The sequence below is a fragment of the Sapajus apella genome, unplaced genomic scaffold (assembly GCF_009761245.1).
Source record: "Sapajus apella isolate SASKATOON/1434 unplaced genomic scaffold, GSC_monkey_1.0 scaffold21, whole genome shotgun sequence".
Lineage (NCBI taxonomy): Eukaryota > Metazoa > Chordata > Mammalia > Primates > Cebidae > Sapajus > Sapajus apella.
In genome coordinates, this window is record NW_022436961.1 from 7,000,082 (window position 1) to 7,021,098 (window position 21,017).

The window sequence follows — 21,017 nt, forward strand, 5'->3', positions numbered from 1 at the left end:
ATGTTGATCGTGATGGATAAGCTTTCTGATGTGCTGTTGGATTCGGTTTGCCTGTATTTTATTGAAGATCTTAGCATCAATGTTCATCATGGATATTGGCCTGAAATTTTCATTTTTAGTTGTGCCTCTGCCAGGTTTTGATATCAAGATGATTTTGTTCTCATAAAATGAGTTAGTGAGGATTCCCTCTTCTTGTATTGTTTGAAATAGTTTCAGAAGGAATCGTACCAGCTCCTCTTTGCACCTCTGGTAGAATTTGGCTGTGAATCCATCTGGTCCTGGACTTTTTTTTGGTTGGTAGGCTATTTATTGCTACCTCAACTTCAGACCTTGTTATTGATCTATTCAGGGATTCAACTTCTTTCTGGTTTAGTCTTGGGGGGGTGTAAGTGTCCAGGAGTTTATTCATTTCTTCTAGATTTACTGGTTTATGTGCATAGAGGTGTTTGTAGCAATCTCTGATGGTAGTTTATTTCTGTGGAATTGGTGGTAATATCCCCTTTATCATTTTTTATCGCATCTATTTGATTCTTCTTTCTCTTCTTTTTTACTAATCTGGCTAGTGGTCTATCTATTTTGTTGATCTTTTAAAAAAACCAGCTCCAGGATTTGTTGATTTTTTCGAAGGGCTTTTTGTGTCTCTATTTCCTTCATTTCTGCTCTGATCTTAGTTATGTCTTGTCTTCTACTAGCTTTTGAGTTTGTTTGATCTTGCTCCTCTAGATTTTTTCATTGTGACATTAGGGTGTCGATTTTAGATCTTTCCTAGCTTCTCATGTGGGCATTTAGTGCTATAAATTTTCCCCTTGACACTGCTTTAAATGTGTCCCAGAGATTCTGGTACATTGTGTCTTCATTTTCATTGGTTTCGAAGAACACCTTTATTTCTGCCTTCACTTCATTATTTATCCAGTAGTCATTCAGGAGCAGCTTGCTCAGTTTCCATGTAGTTGTGTGGTTTTGAGTGAGTAATCCTGTGTTCTAATTTGATTACTCTGTGGTCTGAGGTCTTTGGAGAATCGGCTCTATGTCCAGGATCCTGTCATCTAAATTAGACCTAGACCTGGATGGGAGCTCCTTAACATGTCTAGTCCTGATGTGAAGACCTGTGAACTGAATGGATAAGTGATTACCCCCACTACAACAGCCAACACACCATGATGACACCAACAAGGATAGAAAAAATGTAATAGACAAGCCCCATCAAAAACAGTGGGGGTTGTAATGGAGGGCACCAAGAAATCACGGGTCCACAGAAATTCTGAAATCTGAGCATATGTTATTAGAAGTAGAGAATGTTTCTCAATTATGGCCCAGTTTTGTGTTCCTGAGTTAATCTATTGTCCATAATTCTTTTCTCTGTCCTCTGATCCTGAGTCATCATCCTTCCCATTTTTTAATAAAAGGCCGATATTTATGCTTGAGTAGCTTTCTCTGCCTGATTCCTGTGTGTGCTAAATTGGGCTCAGAAACTTTTTTTTTCTTCATTTTGATCTCTTTCTTTCCCTTTACTTCAAGTTGGTAGGGCTGCTATCAGAAAATTTTTGTTTAAAGCACTGAGAATATTCTATAAACCTAATTTGGGTTCATGTCATCCCTTAAAAGCCAGGTCCATGATGCCTTGGAGACAGATCTCTCTTGACAATGTAAGGCTTCTGGGAAGAACATCTTTAAGCTTCTTTGCAGCCCCTTTGCTTTACTGAGAGTCTCTGTAAGTCACCACCTTAAATCTTTTTGAGGTCTTAACAAATGATCTTACAGCTTGAATCTTTGAATTTGACCTTGAGGTCAAATGTTATAGATTGCACCCTAAATTTGACTTTTTTCTCTCTGAGGTCATTTTTCCTGTTGACTTTTTTTTCATTCTGCCGTGATACCATGCATGGACTGCTCTTCCTCCAGTACCCAACAGTAATTTCCTCATTGCTCTTCCAGCCTTTACTGAGTCTCCATGAAATTCTGCTGGTCTCTGTCTCCAACAGTTTCAAGGAAAAGCCCACATTTTGGCTCTTGGTGTGGTAGCACCTCACTTCCAGTACCACTTGTTGTATCAATTATCCATTTCTGCAAAACACATCATCCTAGAAATTATTGATCTTATGCAGCAATAACATACTATATTCACGATTTTGTAGGTTGGCTGGTCTTAGCCAGGTTGTTCTTCTGTTCCATATATTGTTGACTAGAGCTGTCTACATAGGATCATTCATCCAGGAGCTTGACAGGGAACTGGAATGTCCAAAGTGGCTATACACACAACTGTTGCTTCAGCTATATGAATAGAGTAGCTGACAGCTGACTGGACCTTCTCTCCAGCAAGGTAGTACGGCTTTTTACATGATGACTCAGGGCTCTAAGTGGAAGCTGGAACTGTTAATCCTCCTAAATGCTAGACCTGAAGTAGCAAAGTGTCTCATCTTCTGTGTTGTATTTATCAAATCAAGCCACAGGTCAGCCCAGATTCAAAGGTAGAAGAAAGAAACTTCACATTTAAATGGGAGAAGGGGCATGAGTATATAGTAAAAGGACGGCATGTTAACAGCTGTGTTGAAGGAAACTCTACCACGATTATAGATTGTGATAACTTCTTCAAGGGAAATAAAAGAGTAATGAGATAGAAGGAAATTAGAGAACACCAATTTAGATAGAAGGCATAGGGAATGTCTCTCTGTTGAAGAATGGGAATAACTGGTCATATCAAGGGAGAAGAGCTTTAGAGCACAAAGAACAAACCAATAAAGTGAACTTTAGAGAAATTTTGAGAAGACAAGATTTAACTATGAATAGGGTTGTGAGAGTGGAGAAAAAATAGTAGAAATAGAATTAGGATTTACATATGAGACAAAATTAATGGTATTGATGAAATTGTATATAAGGTTTGAGGGAGACAGGAGTATCAGAGACATACTCAGTTTTCTGTTTTAAGGAAATATATTAATCAGGTCTCATTTACTAGGATATAAAATGTTGTTTGCCTTCCTTCTTTTATTTTTGTTTGCTTGCCTTTGAGATGGAAAGGGGAGCACAAGATTATGAGTGCACTTTTGAGAATGTTGAGCTTGATGGGCCTTCATAATACTACAGTGAAAATATCCAGAAGGCAATTAGTTGTATAAATATAAGAAGCCACAAAGAATGTCTAATAAAGGATGTAAAGTTCAGAGTTATCAGAGTATAGATGAAATTAACAAATTCTAGGTAGATATTTTCTATATTTTCACCATTAAAAAATTTTTATTCATTATCTTGGTTAAGTAAATACAATAATGCATGTTAGTCCATAAAGATGCAAAGGTGGATAAAACATGTCACATATCTAATGATTTCCCGTCTATCTCAATTGGATTATAATAATTAGTTTCTTATCCCTAATTTTAGCACTTTTTGTTTTTATTGTTTGCTAACAAAAAATTCAAATAATGCACAAATTGCTAGAAAGATGGGCACAGTGATGCTACTTCAACAGAATTCTTGGCTTGCAGTAACATCACAGAGTGGTTTAAACTGCTATTGGTTATTATATACATGAAGGCTCAAATTTATGGTGAATTGAACATGTCATAATGTGAAAGTAGAGTGCTCAACTACACAGTGCATGAAGATGGGGGCCATCCCATATACAATCCTGCATAAGATCAAAATATCGTTTCAAATCTGGCTGACTTATTTAGTGAATGATATTTGGGTAAGTGATTAATAATTTGAGAAAAATAAAGAAGTTAATTCTCTACACTTCAGGCAAAAGCAATTCCATGGATCTTAAATTCCAAAAATTACAATCTAGGAACACAAAAGTGTAGAGGAATGTGAACTTAATTCTAAAACAGAGAGGCCAGAGAATTTCAGTAAAGCAAGGAGTCAAAAAGAATGAGCTGAATGGAGTGCATGCAAATCAAACACTTCTGTAAGAAAATAAAAACACAGGAGAAATTAAAAGGTGAAAGCAAAAAGAATAACATGTATAACATATAAAACAAAAGGACTAGTATCAACATATATTGAGTAGAAAAGTCAATAAAGCAACAGGTAATTCACCTAAAAAGAGGGAATGAAAGAAAGAAAGAAAGGGAAATTTCAAAAAGAAAAGCCAACAGTCAAAACATAAATGAGTCCATCTCACTAAATTGAAAATTATAAAATGAAAATGTTAAGAAATCACTTTATATACTTAAACTATATCTAAAATCTTTCTTTACTAAATATGTATTTCCCAGTGCTTGACAAAATATTTGACTTTGACTCTGCTAGTGGAAAGGTAGACTGAATAGAACAAAAACACCATCAAGAAGAATCATTTCTGCATTGATTTGAGCTTCACATTTCTAATTCTAAGAATTAACAGAATAATAATTATAAAGTGCACCAGGCTTTTGCAGAAGATTGAAGTCATGTCTGATAATAATGTGTAGAGTAACCTAAATGCCAAATAATAATCACTTAAATCATACTAGTACTTATGCAGAAAATCATCTGACAAGATATATTTCAAAATATTTGCAGAGATTAGCTGTGGTCATGATATTCCTTTTCCTTTTGTTTATGATCCATTCCTAAATGTTCTATAAATATTGTGAAGGTAATTTTCTTGCAATACGAATATTCACATATATTTTAAGTATTAATTTAGAACCATGAGCCATACAGATACACTTACTCTCCCAGGAAAACAATTTCGGTGTTGATTTCTCCTGACTTGTGGCGGAGGAAATTCCTCAGGAAAGCAGTCACACTGTCCACCGTGATGTTTCCACAGACCACAATGAACCTAGACAGCAAGAACAGGTGAGGTGGATCATCTGAGAAACACAAACACCTTCCTGTCAGCACTTAGAGCTGGACAATTAGCTTAAACTTGGTTTTCAATAAATGTGGTATTTGCATCACCCAGATTTTAAACATAGAAACACTAAAGACTGCATTTCTAATACAAAAGAAACATCAGATATCCATAGTCTTTTATCTCATAAAGTAGCATGTGACTCCAAACATTTAAATTGCACTTAGCTTTTTAAGAATGCAAGAGTAACTATCATTACTGCTAGATATTTCACATTTATTTATAGCTTATAATAGACTTTTCATTCCAGTTTTCATTTGATTCTTAGTTGTCTGATATGGAGTTTTCGTTGTTGTTGTTTGTTTTTTTTTTCTTGAGAAGCAGCAAAGTTCATAATTTTTTCCACAGCCAAATACCATGGCTGAGAAAGCAACACATTCCAAGTTGTTTCAGCTTATTTTCCACATGTACAAATATCTAGCAGTTACAAAAAACATGAGCCCAGTGCAGAAACATTGAAGACAGGTGCAGAGCTCTATGTATATAGTTTTTGTCATGAAAAATTTTCTTAGGTTTAATGCATTTAAAGGAGCTATTGAAAATATGATTTTAGCCTAAGTTAATGTTAAAGTTCCCAAACATTATTGACTGATTTAGTATGTGCCCCATGGGCCTTTCCTGAGGCAAATGAGGACAGATTTTGGCTTATCTAGGTAAATTCATTGCTTCTTATTTATTTTTTGTTCATTTCCTCATATTTTTCTTTTTCCCTTTATAGTCCTAGATCAGTTATAGTTTTCATCCAACTGTATTAAGAGGCTGCTTCGAAGGAGTCTGTCTCCATTATGCCTCTTTCATTACAGCAGACAGGAACTAAATTTTAAAAAGGATCACATCTAATTTAAGATCTCCATTTCATTCTTTTTGTCTTATATGGAAAAAAAGCCAAATGGAAACTAAGGTAACATAAATCCACAAAATAAATATTATAAAAACATTTATTATTATTTTTATTATAAAAACATTATAAAAAATAAATATTATAAAAACAACTCCATTCCATTTTCCTCCTGAGAACACATGGCTGTGGCATGGAGAAGAAAAAAATCAGTCATCTAAGAGGCGCTGTAGAAGAGAGGGTAGAAACTTCTAATCATGCTGGCAAATCCTCATCCATAAATGAGCCCCAGATGGTTTGGTGGAGCTTTGGCTAAGAAAATGGAATGAAATTAATTATTTTAAATTGGAATCATGGCTTTAGTCTGATGTAAAGTTAGCTGTAAATTACCCATACAAGGAAAATGAGTAAGACAATTGGTAATGGCTGTAGGGGAAGTGTTTGTGATAAGGAATGCACAAATAGTGCCATCAATAATATTTATTAACAGTGAATTACATTATCTGTAATTTTAGTTGACTTAGTGTTCTTATGAGCGTTTATGTAGTGGTTTGTATCAAATAGCAAATATTTTCTTTAGTTTAGCATAGTTCTTTTCAGTGAATGAAGGATGTTACTGATATATTTAACTTGGATTCTTTAGCTAAGCCAGATAATAGATGTCTAGAACGAGATATATGGCTAACAGAATTTCTCAAACTGTAGAAATTTTACTTAAAACACGACTTACTTCTTTCCTTTGAGTGCTTTATAGGAACTGGTATATTTCCTCTTATTGGCAAACAGTTCCACCATTTCAGGTATAAAGTTCGCAAATAATATCTAAAATTGATCAGTAAATAAAAACTTAGGTCTCATTATTTTGATGGATACTCCAAAAATTTCAAGATTAGAAAGGAAAAAGAGGGTATATAAAACTTTCTGTCATCTAAGAGCACATAATAGCGTGTTAACCATGTTAGCATTGACACTGTTTTTCTTCCTTATATCAGCCTTTGGATTTTATTAAAATTTAATATAAAGCTTTTATGCATTCAAAATGATGAAAGCAAAGAAAAGTGGCAAGATGACTTCCCCACATGTCCTATCCTTTTGTCACTTTTTTTTTTTTGTTTGTTTTCATTGTTGAAGCAGTGTCTCAGTCTGTCTCCCAGGCTGGAGCATAGTAGCGAGATCTGGGCTCACTGCAACCTCAGCCTCCCAGGTTCAAGTGATTCTCCTGCCTCAGACTCCCAAGTGGCTAGGACTACAAGTGTCCACCACCATGCCCAGTGGATTTTTGTATTTTTAGTAGAGATACGGTTTCACCATGTTGGCCAGGCTGGTCTCGAACTCCTGATCTCAGGTGATCCACCCGCCTTAGCCTCCCAAAATGCTGGGATTACAGGCATGAGCCACCACACCTGGCCCTCCTTTTATCACTTTTAACTCCCCTTCTCCCTCTGACCTTATTCTATTTGGGGCTTGGGAAAATTAAAGCATATGAGACAGAGGAGGGTTAAGAGACAATGACTAAAATGAAGAGATGTGAGATGGTGGATGGGTAGATATAAAAAAGTGGAGACCTCTGTTGTAGTTTTTAAGAAATTGAAATGAAAGTCACTAAAAGAAAAGGAGGTTTTTGCCTTTGCTACATTAAGCCAGGCACAGTTGTTCAGGTCTCTAAAGTTAAATGCTGTTTTGGTGAAAGGTTACTCATTTGGGCTGAGAGAAATGGAATTTTCTTCAGACTAAATCTCAAGTATGCTTCCTTTTTAGAAGAAAGACTAATTTTATGGGCAAACTATGAAGGGAGATAAGTTTGCTCAAATAAATGTAGAGCCTAATAAAGAAAGCCTGCTTCTTTTGTCTGCCATCCTTTATCCCTGGCAACCAAGCAATTTTATCCTGAGTTCCAGGGGTGGCAGTTTGGAAAATATGGGATCTGTGCATGTTTTTATTTGCTCTAGGCGCTTTCCCCAAGTAATGCAACTTTCACTCTTAAATCTAAATTGCTTCATTGATTATCATTAACCAAATGTTTTCTGGTTTATGAAGCTATATTCAAAATATATTAAAAATATTCTTCACCAAACTCCCCAGGGTAAAGAACATTATGAAGGTCCGTCCTAAGGATGTCTTGGGTACCACATCTCCAAAGCCAACGGTTGATGTTGTCATCATGACCAGGTAAATTGATTCAAAATATGATATAGTCTGTGAATTTCTACCTTTGAGCCAGGGATCACCAAAATTTTCCACCTGTCCAAAGAGAGAAGAATCAGGAAAGGTCTCTGAATAGAGTCCAAGAAAACATTTTAGAGAATAGGCAAAACATTAGATTAATTGCACTTCATTCAATTCAAATGACATACTGAGTGGTTTTCAGGTTGCTATGAAGAGTTTCCATAAATGGAAGAGTTTGTAAATCATAGGTAGTAATTGTAAAGTCTTGATTTCCTTAGCTATAATCATTGCCAAAATCTGAGGGGCCTTGTGGCTCCAGCTCAGCACTTGAAAAGCTCCACTGGGGACAGATGCCTCTGTGCTCTCTTCTAGCAGGAACAAGCATTGCATCCAGGAGCCAGGGGACTCCAAAGGCTTTCATCTCAGATTGAGCAATTATGACCTATTCTTACTTTTTAACCAGGTTAGGGTTATCATTAAGAAAAGAAGCACTTAAATGTGCACTTCATTTCAGTGAGCTTAAGCACATACAATGCTAGTACTTAAGAAAAAATAAACAGGTTTTCCAGGTAGTTTCCCTCTTTGCATGATGGTCCTTTCAGTGATTAAAAAAAAAAAATTAAAAATATTTTTCTCTGATTTTTCCTTTGGGCCTTCACCTTTCAAGAAAACTAAATTTATCAGATTATCTCTTTATATTAGATAAATGAAGTAACTTAGACATTTATATCATATATAAATTTCTTATAAATGTATGTAAAATATTACATGACAATATATTATATATTATATATAACATACATTTATATATGTGTACAGTTTATAATAAAATATTTTTTTTGTTTTCTCTTTTTAGGCCTTTTTTCCTCTTCATCTCACATATTTTCTAGATATTTTCCATTTCCATTTAGCACAAAAGATGATAATATCTTAGAGATGTCTGACTAGGGGAAGTAGGTTTTTTTGTTTTTTTGTTAAGAACTGGAATGGAAATTAGAAACCCTGTGGTTTGTTCAGATATTTGTTCCCTTTTCAAAAGTGACTTGCCAAGTGCTGACCCTTTCTTAAGTTTAATGAGCATGTTAAGAGTGTGGACTACTATAGTATTCCACTCAGAAGTAAGAAAGGGATTATATTTCTGTTCTAACTCTCATGGCCAGCAGTGGATATTGTTGCAAAGTCACTGACTTCTGGAGTCTTCACTATTTTCCAAGACTAGTACATTACAAAAAAAAAAAAAATTAAGTCACACAGATTTAAATCACTCATATTTATTGGCACAGTTCCCTTTAAGCTAAAATCCCATATTGTCTTTTACAACATCATAATACAGGGATTCAATATTATCCCTACACAACATGTACAAAGTAAAACTAAATTTATTTTAACCTGAAAATACAGTACCCTTTACAATAATTTAAAGAATGCTTTAAAATTTAACTAATTGCCCTTGGGAATAATAATTTGGCATTTCAAATCCTTTTCCACTTCCTTAGTATTTCTTTAGTTTATGGAGGAAGGTAGCTGGCAGGCTTCTGTGGGTCTACTTATTTATACTGTTTTTCTTCTTAACCATATTAGCATTGACCCATTAGTCCAAGGTGGGAAGTACAGTTAGGATAAAGTATTGTGGACTAATGTTAAGAGACTGAATTATTATCTATTTTATCTCTACATTTCAAAACTGAATTTTTATTGTTTTAAACTTTTTTCAACTTTAGATAAGACACACTATGAAGAAGAAGAATATGAGGGCAGTCTTTCAACTCCTTTTACCTGCCCATCAACATTTATATTAGTTATATTACTTTCACATTGTGAATCTACATTCTAGTCTGTAATGATAATTACCTTGGCTATGTCTTAGCTCTATTTTATATCCATTCAGTAATCACTACTACTACTGTACTTCTTCTTCTTCTTTTTTTGATGGAGTCAAGCTCTGTCACTCAAGCTGGAGTGCAGTGGCATGATCTTGGCTCAATGCAACCTCCACCTCCTGGGCTCAAGCAATTCTGCTTCTGAGTAGCTGGGATTACAGGTGCCTGCCACCATGCCCTACTAGATTTTGTATTTTTAGTATAGATGGGATTTCCCAGACTGGTCTCAAACTCCCAACCTCAAGGCGATTCCCTTAACCTTGGCATCCCAAAGCACTGGAGTTACAGGAATAAGCCACCAGGCCTGGCCAAACTATCAGGGTTTTTTTTTTTTTTTTTAGATGGAATCTCACCCTGTCACTGAGGCTGGAGTTCAGTGATACAATCTCAGCTCACTGCAACCTCCACCTCTCAGGTTAAAGCAATTCTCCTGCCTCAGCCTCTTGAGTAGCTGGGATTACAGGTGTGTGCCACCATGCCTGGCTAATTTTTTGTATTTTTAGTAAAGACAAGGTTTCACCATGTTAGCCAGGCTGGTCTCAAACTCCTGACCTCCAGCGATGTGGCTGCTTCAGCCTCACAAGTAGCTGAGATTATAGGCACCTGCCACCACACCTGGCTAATTTTTGCATATTTAGCAGAGATGAGGTTTTGCCATGTTAGCCAGGCTGGTCTCCAGCCCTTGAGCTCCAATAATGTGCCCACCTTTCCCTTCCAAAGTGCTAGGATTACAGGTGTGAGCCACTGCATCCGACCACTACCACTACTTCTGACCATGGCTTCCACATTCTTCAATTCTCTTTTCATTGATTTTCTGTGTGGCTGAACTGTATCATCAAGTATTAATACAGATTCAAAAGAACCTTGCTGGTGCATTTCGGCTTGCATACTTTAAATGACAGGACAGGTTATACTTTCTTTTATGCAAACTTTATAGACACTGCTGTATCATCTTCTGGTATTGACCAATATTGCCAGGAAATCTGAAGTTAGTCTCCTTGATTTCCCCCTGTATAGACCTTGCTTTTTTCTGCTTGGATTATCTTTTTATCCCTGAATGTCAGTAACTACTCCAAGATATGATTGGAATTAATAAGTTAGAATCATCTCTCCTGGAATATAGTCTATCCTTTACAAGTTCAACACCTTATTTTAAAACACTTTTCTGCTGCAATTTGTTCTCTTATTTTCTGTAAGACACGAACATATTTACAGTAGGTTGAATCAATGCTGCCCCTTTTGATGTTCCTTCTTCTTTACATTTGAGTATATTTGTTACTTTCCATGTCAAGATTTTTGCTCCAGTCCTGTCCATCATGTTTCTGAATGTGTTTTTGTCAAATTTGTTACATTCTGCTTCCCTCTAATGTGGTTTTTAGCTCTGTAATACTCTTCTTATTTTTCTCTGGTACATTTTGGCCCACTTTCAATTCCTTCTATTGTTTAATAATCCCTTAGTTAAAACCTTATAAATATTCTATGAAGGATCATTTTTAGTTTTTCTAAAAAACTGGATTTGTATTTTTTTAAATATAAAGGGCTTTTTTCTCTTAACTTTTCCTTTGTTCTCTTGGACAAATTATCAAATTGTTGCTTTCATGACTTTTTTATTTTATAACTTCCATTATACTAGTGTTGCTCTGCTCCAAAACACCTTCTAGTTACTTTTAGCAGAATTTAGGCACAGGCGCCATATTGATTCCTTTCTAGTTAAAATTCATCTTTGAATGATATTATCTTTTCACTGAAGGATAGTGTGAGAACAGGAAGATGGTGAATTAGGACAACCATAGCTCTTATTTTGGCTTGCCATTTCAAATATCCTCTCAATAAAATCTGCTATTTTATTTTCTCTGGGATATAGCTCTTTTAGTTTTTTAATGTTCTACAAGCTGCTACGGTTCAAAGTGGCATCATTTAATTCATAAGCCATCTGATTGCTTCTCCTTTTTTCTGTGCTTACATCCTTGCTGGAGGTCTCCTTTCCTGGAAGACCAGATGTCCAGCAGGGAAACATGCTCAAATTCTTGGAGGACTGGAGCAAGAATATAAGGATTTAAGTAGGCCTGGCAGAGCCTGTGTTATACCCGACAGCACCTACTGTACATAGGGAGAAACTATTCTTCAGCTATGGCTGTTGGTGGCCTTGGGAGAGTGGGATAATTAGCACCTTATATTTTCCCAAAGAATTAAGACGTTTGATTTTTATGTGAGCTCTTTATAAAAGTCAGCAAGTGACAAAAAATAGCAAACAAAAAATAAAAACATAATTAGGTCAAATATAATAATATGCTTGTAATTGTAGGCCACACTTAGCCTTAGAGCCTCTCATTGAAACAGCTATTAAAGGAAAAAGAAAAAAGTCGTAATGGCTTTTGCTTTGGCATCCTGTGGTGACCAGGAGGTCTCTAGAGGGACACTAACAGCTGCTGCTCCCCTGGTTGGTCCGGGACTCTAAGCTTATGAAGATATAGTGCTACATTTTATCTATTGCTGATATCTTTGGAGCTTACTATGTCTTTCCCTAAGAGTAATTTTGAAAGTTGGAAGAGGGAGCAGAGATATCTTGATTGTAGGAGACACATATTTGTGAGAATATGAGGTAATGAAAACCTGATAACGGGAAGTAAAAAGACACACCTCTCACTGGCTTACAGTGATAGAGACAGGGGCTCAGCAGGTTCCCTTCCGTTTTTTAATAAAAGGACGCTGGTAACAACAGACACCACTAGGGATTAAGATGAGATGCTTACCAGGTGAATGAATCCTGCAGCTGTGAAACAGGTACTGAGAACTACTGACAAGAGTTTGGAAAACTTCACTGAGTTACTAGAGGAAGAAAGACAAAGAGCGGTTGAGTCTCTCTAACAGAGTCCAGAACAACATAAACACCTCATCCTCTACGATGTTGCTACACAAAGTGTGGCTCATGGACCAGAAGGAATGGCGTTACCCGAGAACATATTTGAAATGTGGCATCCAAGGCACTACCCCGATCTCCCAATCTGCATTAGTACAAGATTCTTTGCCTGATTCATATACTCATTAGAGGCTGAGAAACACAGCTCTGAAACTCGCCTAGTCCCATATGCTTGTTTGGAAAATTTGAATTTTGCTGTGATAGCCACTGGCCTCACATCACTTTAAAAAATATACTACATGTGGATCATAGAGATTGCTACATTGTCCAACATAATAATGTACAATGCATTATGCCAGGAATCTAAGGAGTAGAAATCCAGGGAGCAGATTTGCAAAATAAAATTCTGAGCAGGACACAAAAATGTAGAGTCACTCAGACTGCTGAACTGATAACAGGGTCTTTAAGAGAAGAAGGACTAGAGGAGCCCTTGTGGCTAAGTAGAGCCCTAGAATTTAGCTAAGATCTCTATGGTTTTCAGGCAGCACCACCTGTCACACACGAAAAGTCTTTCCTCCTCCAGCTTCTCTGTAATTCATAAACACGTTAGCAGTGAAATCCACATGGTCTCTAATATTTGATGCTTCTAATTTTATTGTCAAGGTATGGAGATTTTGAGTGGGTAACAGACCAAACTGCTTAAAATTTTACAAATGTTGATGCTCAAAGGTAGTTTGGATTACGTTCTTGCTGTTGCCTGGAAATACTTAGGTGCTATTTTTCCGTAAGCAATAGTTCACTGCTGCTACTGGGTAACTTATGCTTTAAGGAATTGTATTATACTCCAAAGCTTGAAGAATTGTTTCTTTTTTTTTTTTTTTTACCTAGCTAGGAGACACATGAGTCAAATATGTAGAACCAATGCCTCTGAATTGCTTTGACTTTTTTTTTTTGGTGGAGGGACCTAGAATTAAAACCTAAATAAATTTATATACATAGCTTTACAAAACAAAGACTAAACCAGCTCTTTAAAATGGTTGCAAAGTTTTCAGCTAATGTAAGATGTAATATAATGGGAGAATGTGAACAAATATTATCTTGTTCTTTATAAATATTTATTTATAAATAAATATTTGTCTCAGCTAAATATTATTAGCTGAGAAATTTCGTGATCTTTGCACTGACATTCTGATAAGACATGTATTGAGTTTGAGGTCCAGTTAATACATTCATTTTCTAATCCAAACTAGTATGTAAGCAGTACTTTGGTCAGGACTACTTACCTGGTCTTGGTGACTCGTAGAATTTGCAAGATTTGAGGGAGTTCTAGCAGCCGCAATGCTCTTAGGAACCTTAAACCTACAAACCAATGGAAAGAAGAAAGCTGCCAAAACCAGAGGGTCACCCCAGAGGGAGCCTACCTTATAACGCCATTGAAATTGCTTGCATTCTTTTTCTCCCTGACATGTTCCAAATTTACTCTCATGTGATAGGTTTAACAGCATAACCTGTAGTTCAAATACTATCCCTGACACTGTTGTAACCTAAGGCAATCCCCTCGACTTTTCTAGTTCCCTATCTGTAAGATGGGAATGTAAAATGTAGAATGGTGCTATTATATCAGTACCAACCTCACAGAGTTGTTGCATCCATATTAAGCATGTAGAAGCGTGCCTCACATATTATGGAGACTATTCATTTTACTCTATGTAATTCTTCTTTAGAACGGAGAGCAAATTTACCCTTAACCACTTAAACTTCTGACTATAAAATCTCTATGATATGCTTCACAATGTTTGTACAATATTTTTCTTTAGGTGGCATGATAATATTAGCAAGGAATAGAATTCATATTTATTTTATAGATAATATAAAATTACATGAAACTGATAAAAGCTACATAATATTCATGCACTGTCAACACATCCGCCTTAAAGACGAAACACCTAATTAAACAATTAAAATATCATAGCACATATGGAGATGATGACTAGCTTTTAAAAACAAAGGGAGGATTTTCATCTCCCCCTGTTCTGTGGGATCCCAGCATAAAGGTGCTATGAGGGGAATGGGATGCTGGAGGCTTGCGTCTCACATTACAAATGCAGCCAATGCCATCAACAACTATTGAACACCTGCTGTGTGCCTGCTGCACTGCTATGTGTTGAAGTAAAAAAATGGTTTCTGCAACTGTATTACAAAACCATACTATTAAGGTGAGAGGTTTTTAAAATGACGTCAGGCATTAAGGAAAAATGAAAAATAGATACTTATAAATGAATGTTGAGTTTTTATTTTTTCATGGATATTGCTCCAAGTTCCCACAGTACACGTACCTAGCCAATTGCTCTTCAAATAATAAGAAATAAAGGCTGGTGGGATAGTAAAGATGTCTACCATCGAATTCATCTCTAGCCAGAACTTGATCTTGTCATCAGCTGCCATAAACTATGAAATGGAAGCAGAATAACACAAATTCTATTACCCTTAAGAATTTAAAAGGGAACACAAGAGATACCATTATCCAGTGGCATTTTACTTACTCCATTTACAACTGGAGCCCTGATCTCCTATTTACATATATACAGACACAAATATTTATATGCTATATAGATGCTTTGGGAGGCCAAGGCAGGCTGATAGCTTGAGGTCTGGAGTTTGAAAGCAGCCTGGACAACATGGCAAAACCTTGTCTCTACCAAAAATACAAACATTAGCTGGTCGCGGTTGCAGGTGCCTGTAATCGCAGGTGCCTGTCATCCCAGCTACCCGGCAGGCTGAAGCAGGAGAAACACTTGAATCTGAGAGGTAGAGGTTGCAGTGAGCCGAGAACATGCCACTGTACTCCAGCCTAGGTGACAAAGCAAGACCCCTTCTTCAAAAAAAAAAAAAAAGATATGTTTTTATATATAGCATGCCTATATATACATACATGTACGTGTATATTTTATATATACACAGTCTCCCACAAACATGGAAGGAATAATGACATTGAAATCTAGATCTAGAACAGGTCTTAATAAATGCTTCTAGAATGAGATAAATATTTAATAAATGAGTGTAACAAAATAAAACAGAGATACAAAATTGTTTTCCATATTTATGTTGCATGCATGCCACCAGTGGAACCAAGGACATCTCTAGAGACTTCGTACTAAGTTCTGCTAGCTTGTCATTATTAGTAAAGATAGGAATCCAGTAAGGAGGTCATGGCAACACGATGATGGCATTTAACAAAAGAATCATTTTCATTTATATATGTATGTGTGTGTATATATATATATATATATATGTTATTGCACTTTAGGTTCTGGGGTACATGTGCAGAACATGCAGGATTGTTGCATAGGTACGTACATGGCAATGTGGTTTGCTGCCTCCATCCCCGTCACCTATATCTGGCATTTCTCCCCCTGCTATTCCTCCCCAACTCCCTATGCCCCGCTGTCCCTTTCCTAGTCTCCCCCAACAGACCCCAGTGTGTGATGCTCCCCTCCCTGTGTCCATGTGTTCTCATTGTTCAACACCCACCTATGAGTGAGAACATGTGGTGTTTGATTTTCTGTTCTTGTGTCAGTTTGTTGAGAATTATGGTTTCCAGGTTCATCCATGTCCCTACAAAGGACACAAACTCATCATTTTTTATGGCTGCATAGCATTCCATGATGTATATGTGCCACATTTTCCTTGTCTAGTCTGTCATCATTGGGCATTTGGAATGGTTCCAGGTCTTTGCTATTGGAAACAGTGCCGCAGTGAACATACGTGTGCATGTGTCTTTATAACAGAACAATTTATAAATCTTTGGATATACACCCAGTAATGGGGTTGCTGGGTCAAATGGAATTTCTATTTCTAGGTCCTTGAGGAATCACCACACTTTCTTCCACAATTGATGAACTAATTTACACTCCCACCAATAGTGTAAAAGTGTTCCCATTTCTCCACATCCTCTCCAGCATCTGTCTCCAGATTTTTTAATGATCGCCATTCTAACTGGCATGAGACGGTATCTCAATGTGGTTTTGATCTGTATTTCTCTAATGACCAATGATGATGAGCATTTTTTCAAATGTTTGTCGGCCTCATATATGTCTTCTTTTGAAAAATGCCTGTTCATATCCTTTGCCCACTTTTGAATGGGTTTGTTTGTTTTTTTTCTTGTAAATCTGTTTTAGTTCTTTGTAGATTCTGGATATTAGCCCTTTGTCAGTTGGATAGATTGCAAAAATTTTTTCCTATTCTGTTGGTTGCTGGTTCACTCTAATGATTGATTCTTTTGCTGTACAGAAACTCTGGAGTTTAATTAGATCCCGTTTCTTAATCCTGAGTTCTAATTTGATTGCACTGTTGTCTGAGACTATTTGTTATGATTTCCGTTCTTTTGCATTTGCTGATTAGTGATTTACTTCCAATTATGTGGTCAGTTTTAGAGTAGGTGTGATGTGGTGCTGATAAGAATGTATATTCTGTGGATTTGGGGTGCAGAGTTCTGTAAATGTCTATCAGGTTTTCTTGGTCCAGATCTGAGTTCAAGTCCTGGATATGCTTGTTAATTTTCTGTCTCGTTGATCCATCTAATATTGACAGTGGAATGTTAAAGCCTCCCACTATTATTGTGCGGGAGTCTAAGTCTCTTTGTAGGTTTTAAGAATTTGCTGAATGTATCTGGGTGCTCCTGTATTGGGTGCATATATATTTAGGATAGTTAGCTCTTCTTGTTGCATTGTTCCTTTTACCATTATGTAATGCCCTTCTTTGTCTCTTTTGATCTATGTTTGTTTAAAGTCTATTTTATCAGAGACTAGGATTACAATTCCTGCCTTTTTTTTTGCTCTCAATTTGCTTGGTAAATCTTCCCCCATCCCTTTATTTTGAGTCTATGTGTGTCCTGGCATGTGAGATGAGTTTCCTGGATAGAGCACACCAGTGGGTTTTGTCTTTTTACCCAATTTGCCAATCTGTGTCTTTTGATTGGGGCATTTAGCCCATTTACATTTAAGGTTAATATCATTATGTTTGAATTTGATCCTGCCATTTTGATGCTAGCTGGTTGTTTTGCCCATTAGTTGACACAGTTTCTTCATTGTGTCGATGCTCTTTACCATTTGGTACATTTTGGAGTGGCTGGTACTGGTTGTTCCTTTCTATGTTTTGTGCTTCTTTCAGGAGCTCTTGTGGGGCAGTCCTGGTGGTGATGAAATCTCTGAGCAACTGCTTGTTCATAAAGGATTTTATTTCTTCTTCACTTGTGAAGCTTAACTTGGCTTGATATGAAATTCTGGGTGGAAAGTTCTTTTTTTTAAGGATGTTGAATATTGGCCCCCACTCTCTTCTGGCTCGTAGGATTTCTGCCGAGAGATCTGCTGTGAGTCTGATGGGCTTCCCATTCTGTGTACCCCCACCTTTCTCCCTGGCTGCCCTTAGCATTTTTTCCTTCATTTCAACCCTGGTGAATCTGCCATTTATGTTCCTTGGGGTTGCTTTTCTTGAGGAATACCTTTGTTGTGTTCTCTGTATTTCCTGGATTTGAATATTGGCCTGCCTTGCTATGTTGGGGAAGTTCTCCTGGATAATATCCTGAAGAGTGGCTTCCAGCTTGGATTCGTTCTCTCTGTCACATTCAGGTACTGCTATCAAACATAGATTAGGTCTTTTTACACCATCCCATACTTCTTGGAGCCTTTTTTCATTTCTTTTTACTCTTTTTTTCTCTAATCTTGCCTTCTCATTTTATTTCATTGAGTTGATCTTCAATCTCTGATATCCTTTCTTCTGCTTGGTCGATTCAGCTATTGAAACTTGTGTATGTTTTGTGAAGTTCTCACGTTGTGTTTTTCAGCTCCATTTTCATTTTTTGTTGAAGCTTTTAACCTAGTTTACTGTTTCAAATGCAGGAGAGAGAGTTTTTAGGTATCAGTATATATTAAACAAGTTAGGGCACAGACCATCTATCTTCAGAGTTTGAAAACTTGGGCAGCGTGTAGGACCAACTGAGGCATAGTTAGTTCTCTGTATGTTGTGCCTGTGGTGTTTGGATTTTACTCCCACTTTTGAAAGGTACTTACTCTTAATCCAAAATAGAAACTAAAGAAAGCATTGAAAGTCAAATCAATAGGGATGGTTGTGTCTTCGTATGACGAACAGCTTCTAACAGGGCTGGAAAAGAAATAAGGACAGTTTGCAAAGATGAATATTTTTAAAGTACTGTCTATATAAGACTAACTAAAGAAAAAGAATAGGAAAGTTTTTCGTTATTCACCATGATTCCAGACACTTAAGTTCAGATCTCAAGGAAATTGCTTTTCTCTTGGGAGTAGAGGAATGCATGAACAAAACCAGCGGACTGCCCATGGAGCTGGAAATAACGGGAAAATTACCCACAATTTCTTTCATAGGATGTATTGATTTTATTTCCATTTTAACAATGGGGATTCAGAGCCAGAGAGATTATGGGGCTCTTCTTGGTTTGCAAGAACATCTATCTGGTCAGGATATTTCGACATTTGTTCTATTCTGATATAGAGATACTCTAGGTCAAATGGATTGATATGAGCTAAATTCAAAGAAAATCTCCTAAAATATCTCTTAGGAATTTACAATGCAAACAACCAGTTTCCCTAGGTTCTCTGTAGTTGTCTGGTTTTTGTGGCCTTGCAATCCCAATTCCATTTTAGCTAGAAATCCAATATAATTCCCAGGTGATTGGCATGGAATTCAAATTAGATCAGGCTTTGTCCAAAATAGCTGCCCTAACTGTGAGAAATACAAAGGGAATGCTTTCAGAGGATGTCAGTCAACAATTTGCTTCTTTGTCACAGGTGAGGGCTGGCATTTTCCTTTCTCAATACCATCCAAAGTTGCTTGAAACCTATGAGAAACTCTGAAACTACAACAGAGTTTCTACTCCAGCACCTAAGGAAACCTTCAGGAGTGGCCTAAGTGAGGGAAAGAAGGCCGAAGGCTGGCATTCCAGAGACTCCAGAGCAAATCAGGGGTGGGGGTTGCACAACACCCTGACCCCTAGCAGTGGAAGGTGATAGGATACAAGGAAACTCTTGTATCTTGTGCAGAGCTGAGCTTAGTGCTTAGTGGGGGAAGCTAAACACATCATTCTTTTTTATGAGCGTGTATGTGTGCATGCATGTGTGTGTGTGAAAGTATATTAAGCATTATTCCTGAGGAGAAAGTTCTAAATTAGCTGAGCAACATACTGATACAGCAGACAAGCATGACTGGACATTGTACTCACTCAGTAGAATTGATGAAATAGATTATAAGAGACCCGATGCTTAGTACAAAGACAAGGATCATCTGAAAATGAAAAACAGGGACAAATGTCTAAATCTATTTCATTGACATTAAATAAATCAACAAAAGTGTGTGTCTCTTTTTATCGTACCTATGTACATGCAGCCATTTATTCACATATCACTTATGTTAGCATTCATTAATTCATCCATTTATCCATTAAAGAAAACTTGATTGGACCTTTTCTGAGTATTACAAAATGAACACGTACCCATTTTACTTACCAAATTTTAACTTGCACACACATTTCAGAATACAGAGCTTGTCCTTCTTGCTGTTTCTAGAGACTTTTAATCTTTGATCTCAAGATGTCCTATCATGTATTCACCCATCCAACATCTATTAAGTGCTTAATAGGCATTATGCAATTTATAACATGCTAGAAAAGAAGGAGCTATTGGAAATAGACCCTGGATTTGAATTGTTGGTGATATGATAGAAGAAATAATTCCAGACATGTGTTCCCTAAAGGATAGCCAGAATTTTCACAGTAGGGAAAATGCTACAAGTGAGAAGAAGGTGACGTTTTACTATGCCAATGCCTTTGGTCTGTAAAACAGGGGGAACTTGGGGAATGCAATTAGAAACTGTCTATTCAAAGCCCTGGATGTGTTTGGATAAAATCTTTTGCAGCCTTTGTGACATTTCAGGTTAATTTTAGGTAATTTAGCATTCCTCCAGTTATTTATGGTTTCCAAACCATCCAGCTTTTGAACATGTTTAGTCGAGTGTAATTCTAACAATGAAACTCTGAATTTTATTTATGATTAAATCTTTTATTTATTTGTTTATTTATATTTACTTATTTATTTTGAGATGGAATCTTGCTCTATCCCCAGGCTGGAGTACAGTGGCACGATCTCAGCTCACTGCAACCTCCGTCTCCTGCGTTCAAGTGATTCTCTTGCCTCAGCCTCCCAGGTAGCTGGGACTACAGATGTGCGTAACCCCATGCCCAGCTAACTTTTGTATTTTTAGTAGAGACAGGGTTTCACCATGTTGGCCGGGATCAGCTCTTGACCTCATGATCCGCCGACCTCAGCCTCCCAAAGTGCTGGGATTACAGGTGTGAGCCACTGTGCCCAGCCAAATCTTCTCTTTATTTTAGCTCAGATGTTCTTTGGG

The 21,017-nt window shown here is 36.8% G+C and overlaps 1 protein-coding gene across 1 annotated transcript in view; it reads right to left on the reverse strand.

Annotated features, from left to right (window-relative positions):
• The window catches only part of KCNU1 (potassium calcium-activated channel subfamily U member 1), a 128,951-nt gene that overhangs the window by 90,567 nt on the left and 17,367 nt on the right, over positions 1-21,017 (reverse strand). Inside the window, 8 exon segments of the mRNA XM_032288020.1 lie at positions 4,655-4,765; positions 6,406-6,497; positions 7,746-7,916; positions 12,475-12,550; positions 13,865-13,940; positions 14,918-15,029; positions 18,650-18,740; positions 19,834-19,895. Of these exon segments, the coding sequence (XP_032143911.1) occupies positions 4,655-4,765; positions 6,406-6,497; positions 7,746-7,916; positions 12,475-12,550; positions 13,865-13,940; positions 14,918-15,029; positions 18,650-18,740; positions 19,834-19,895 (791 nt within the window).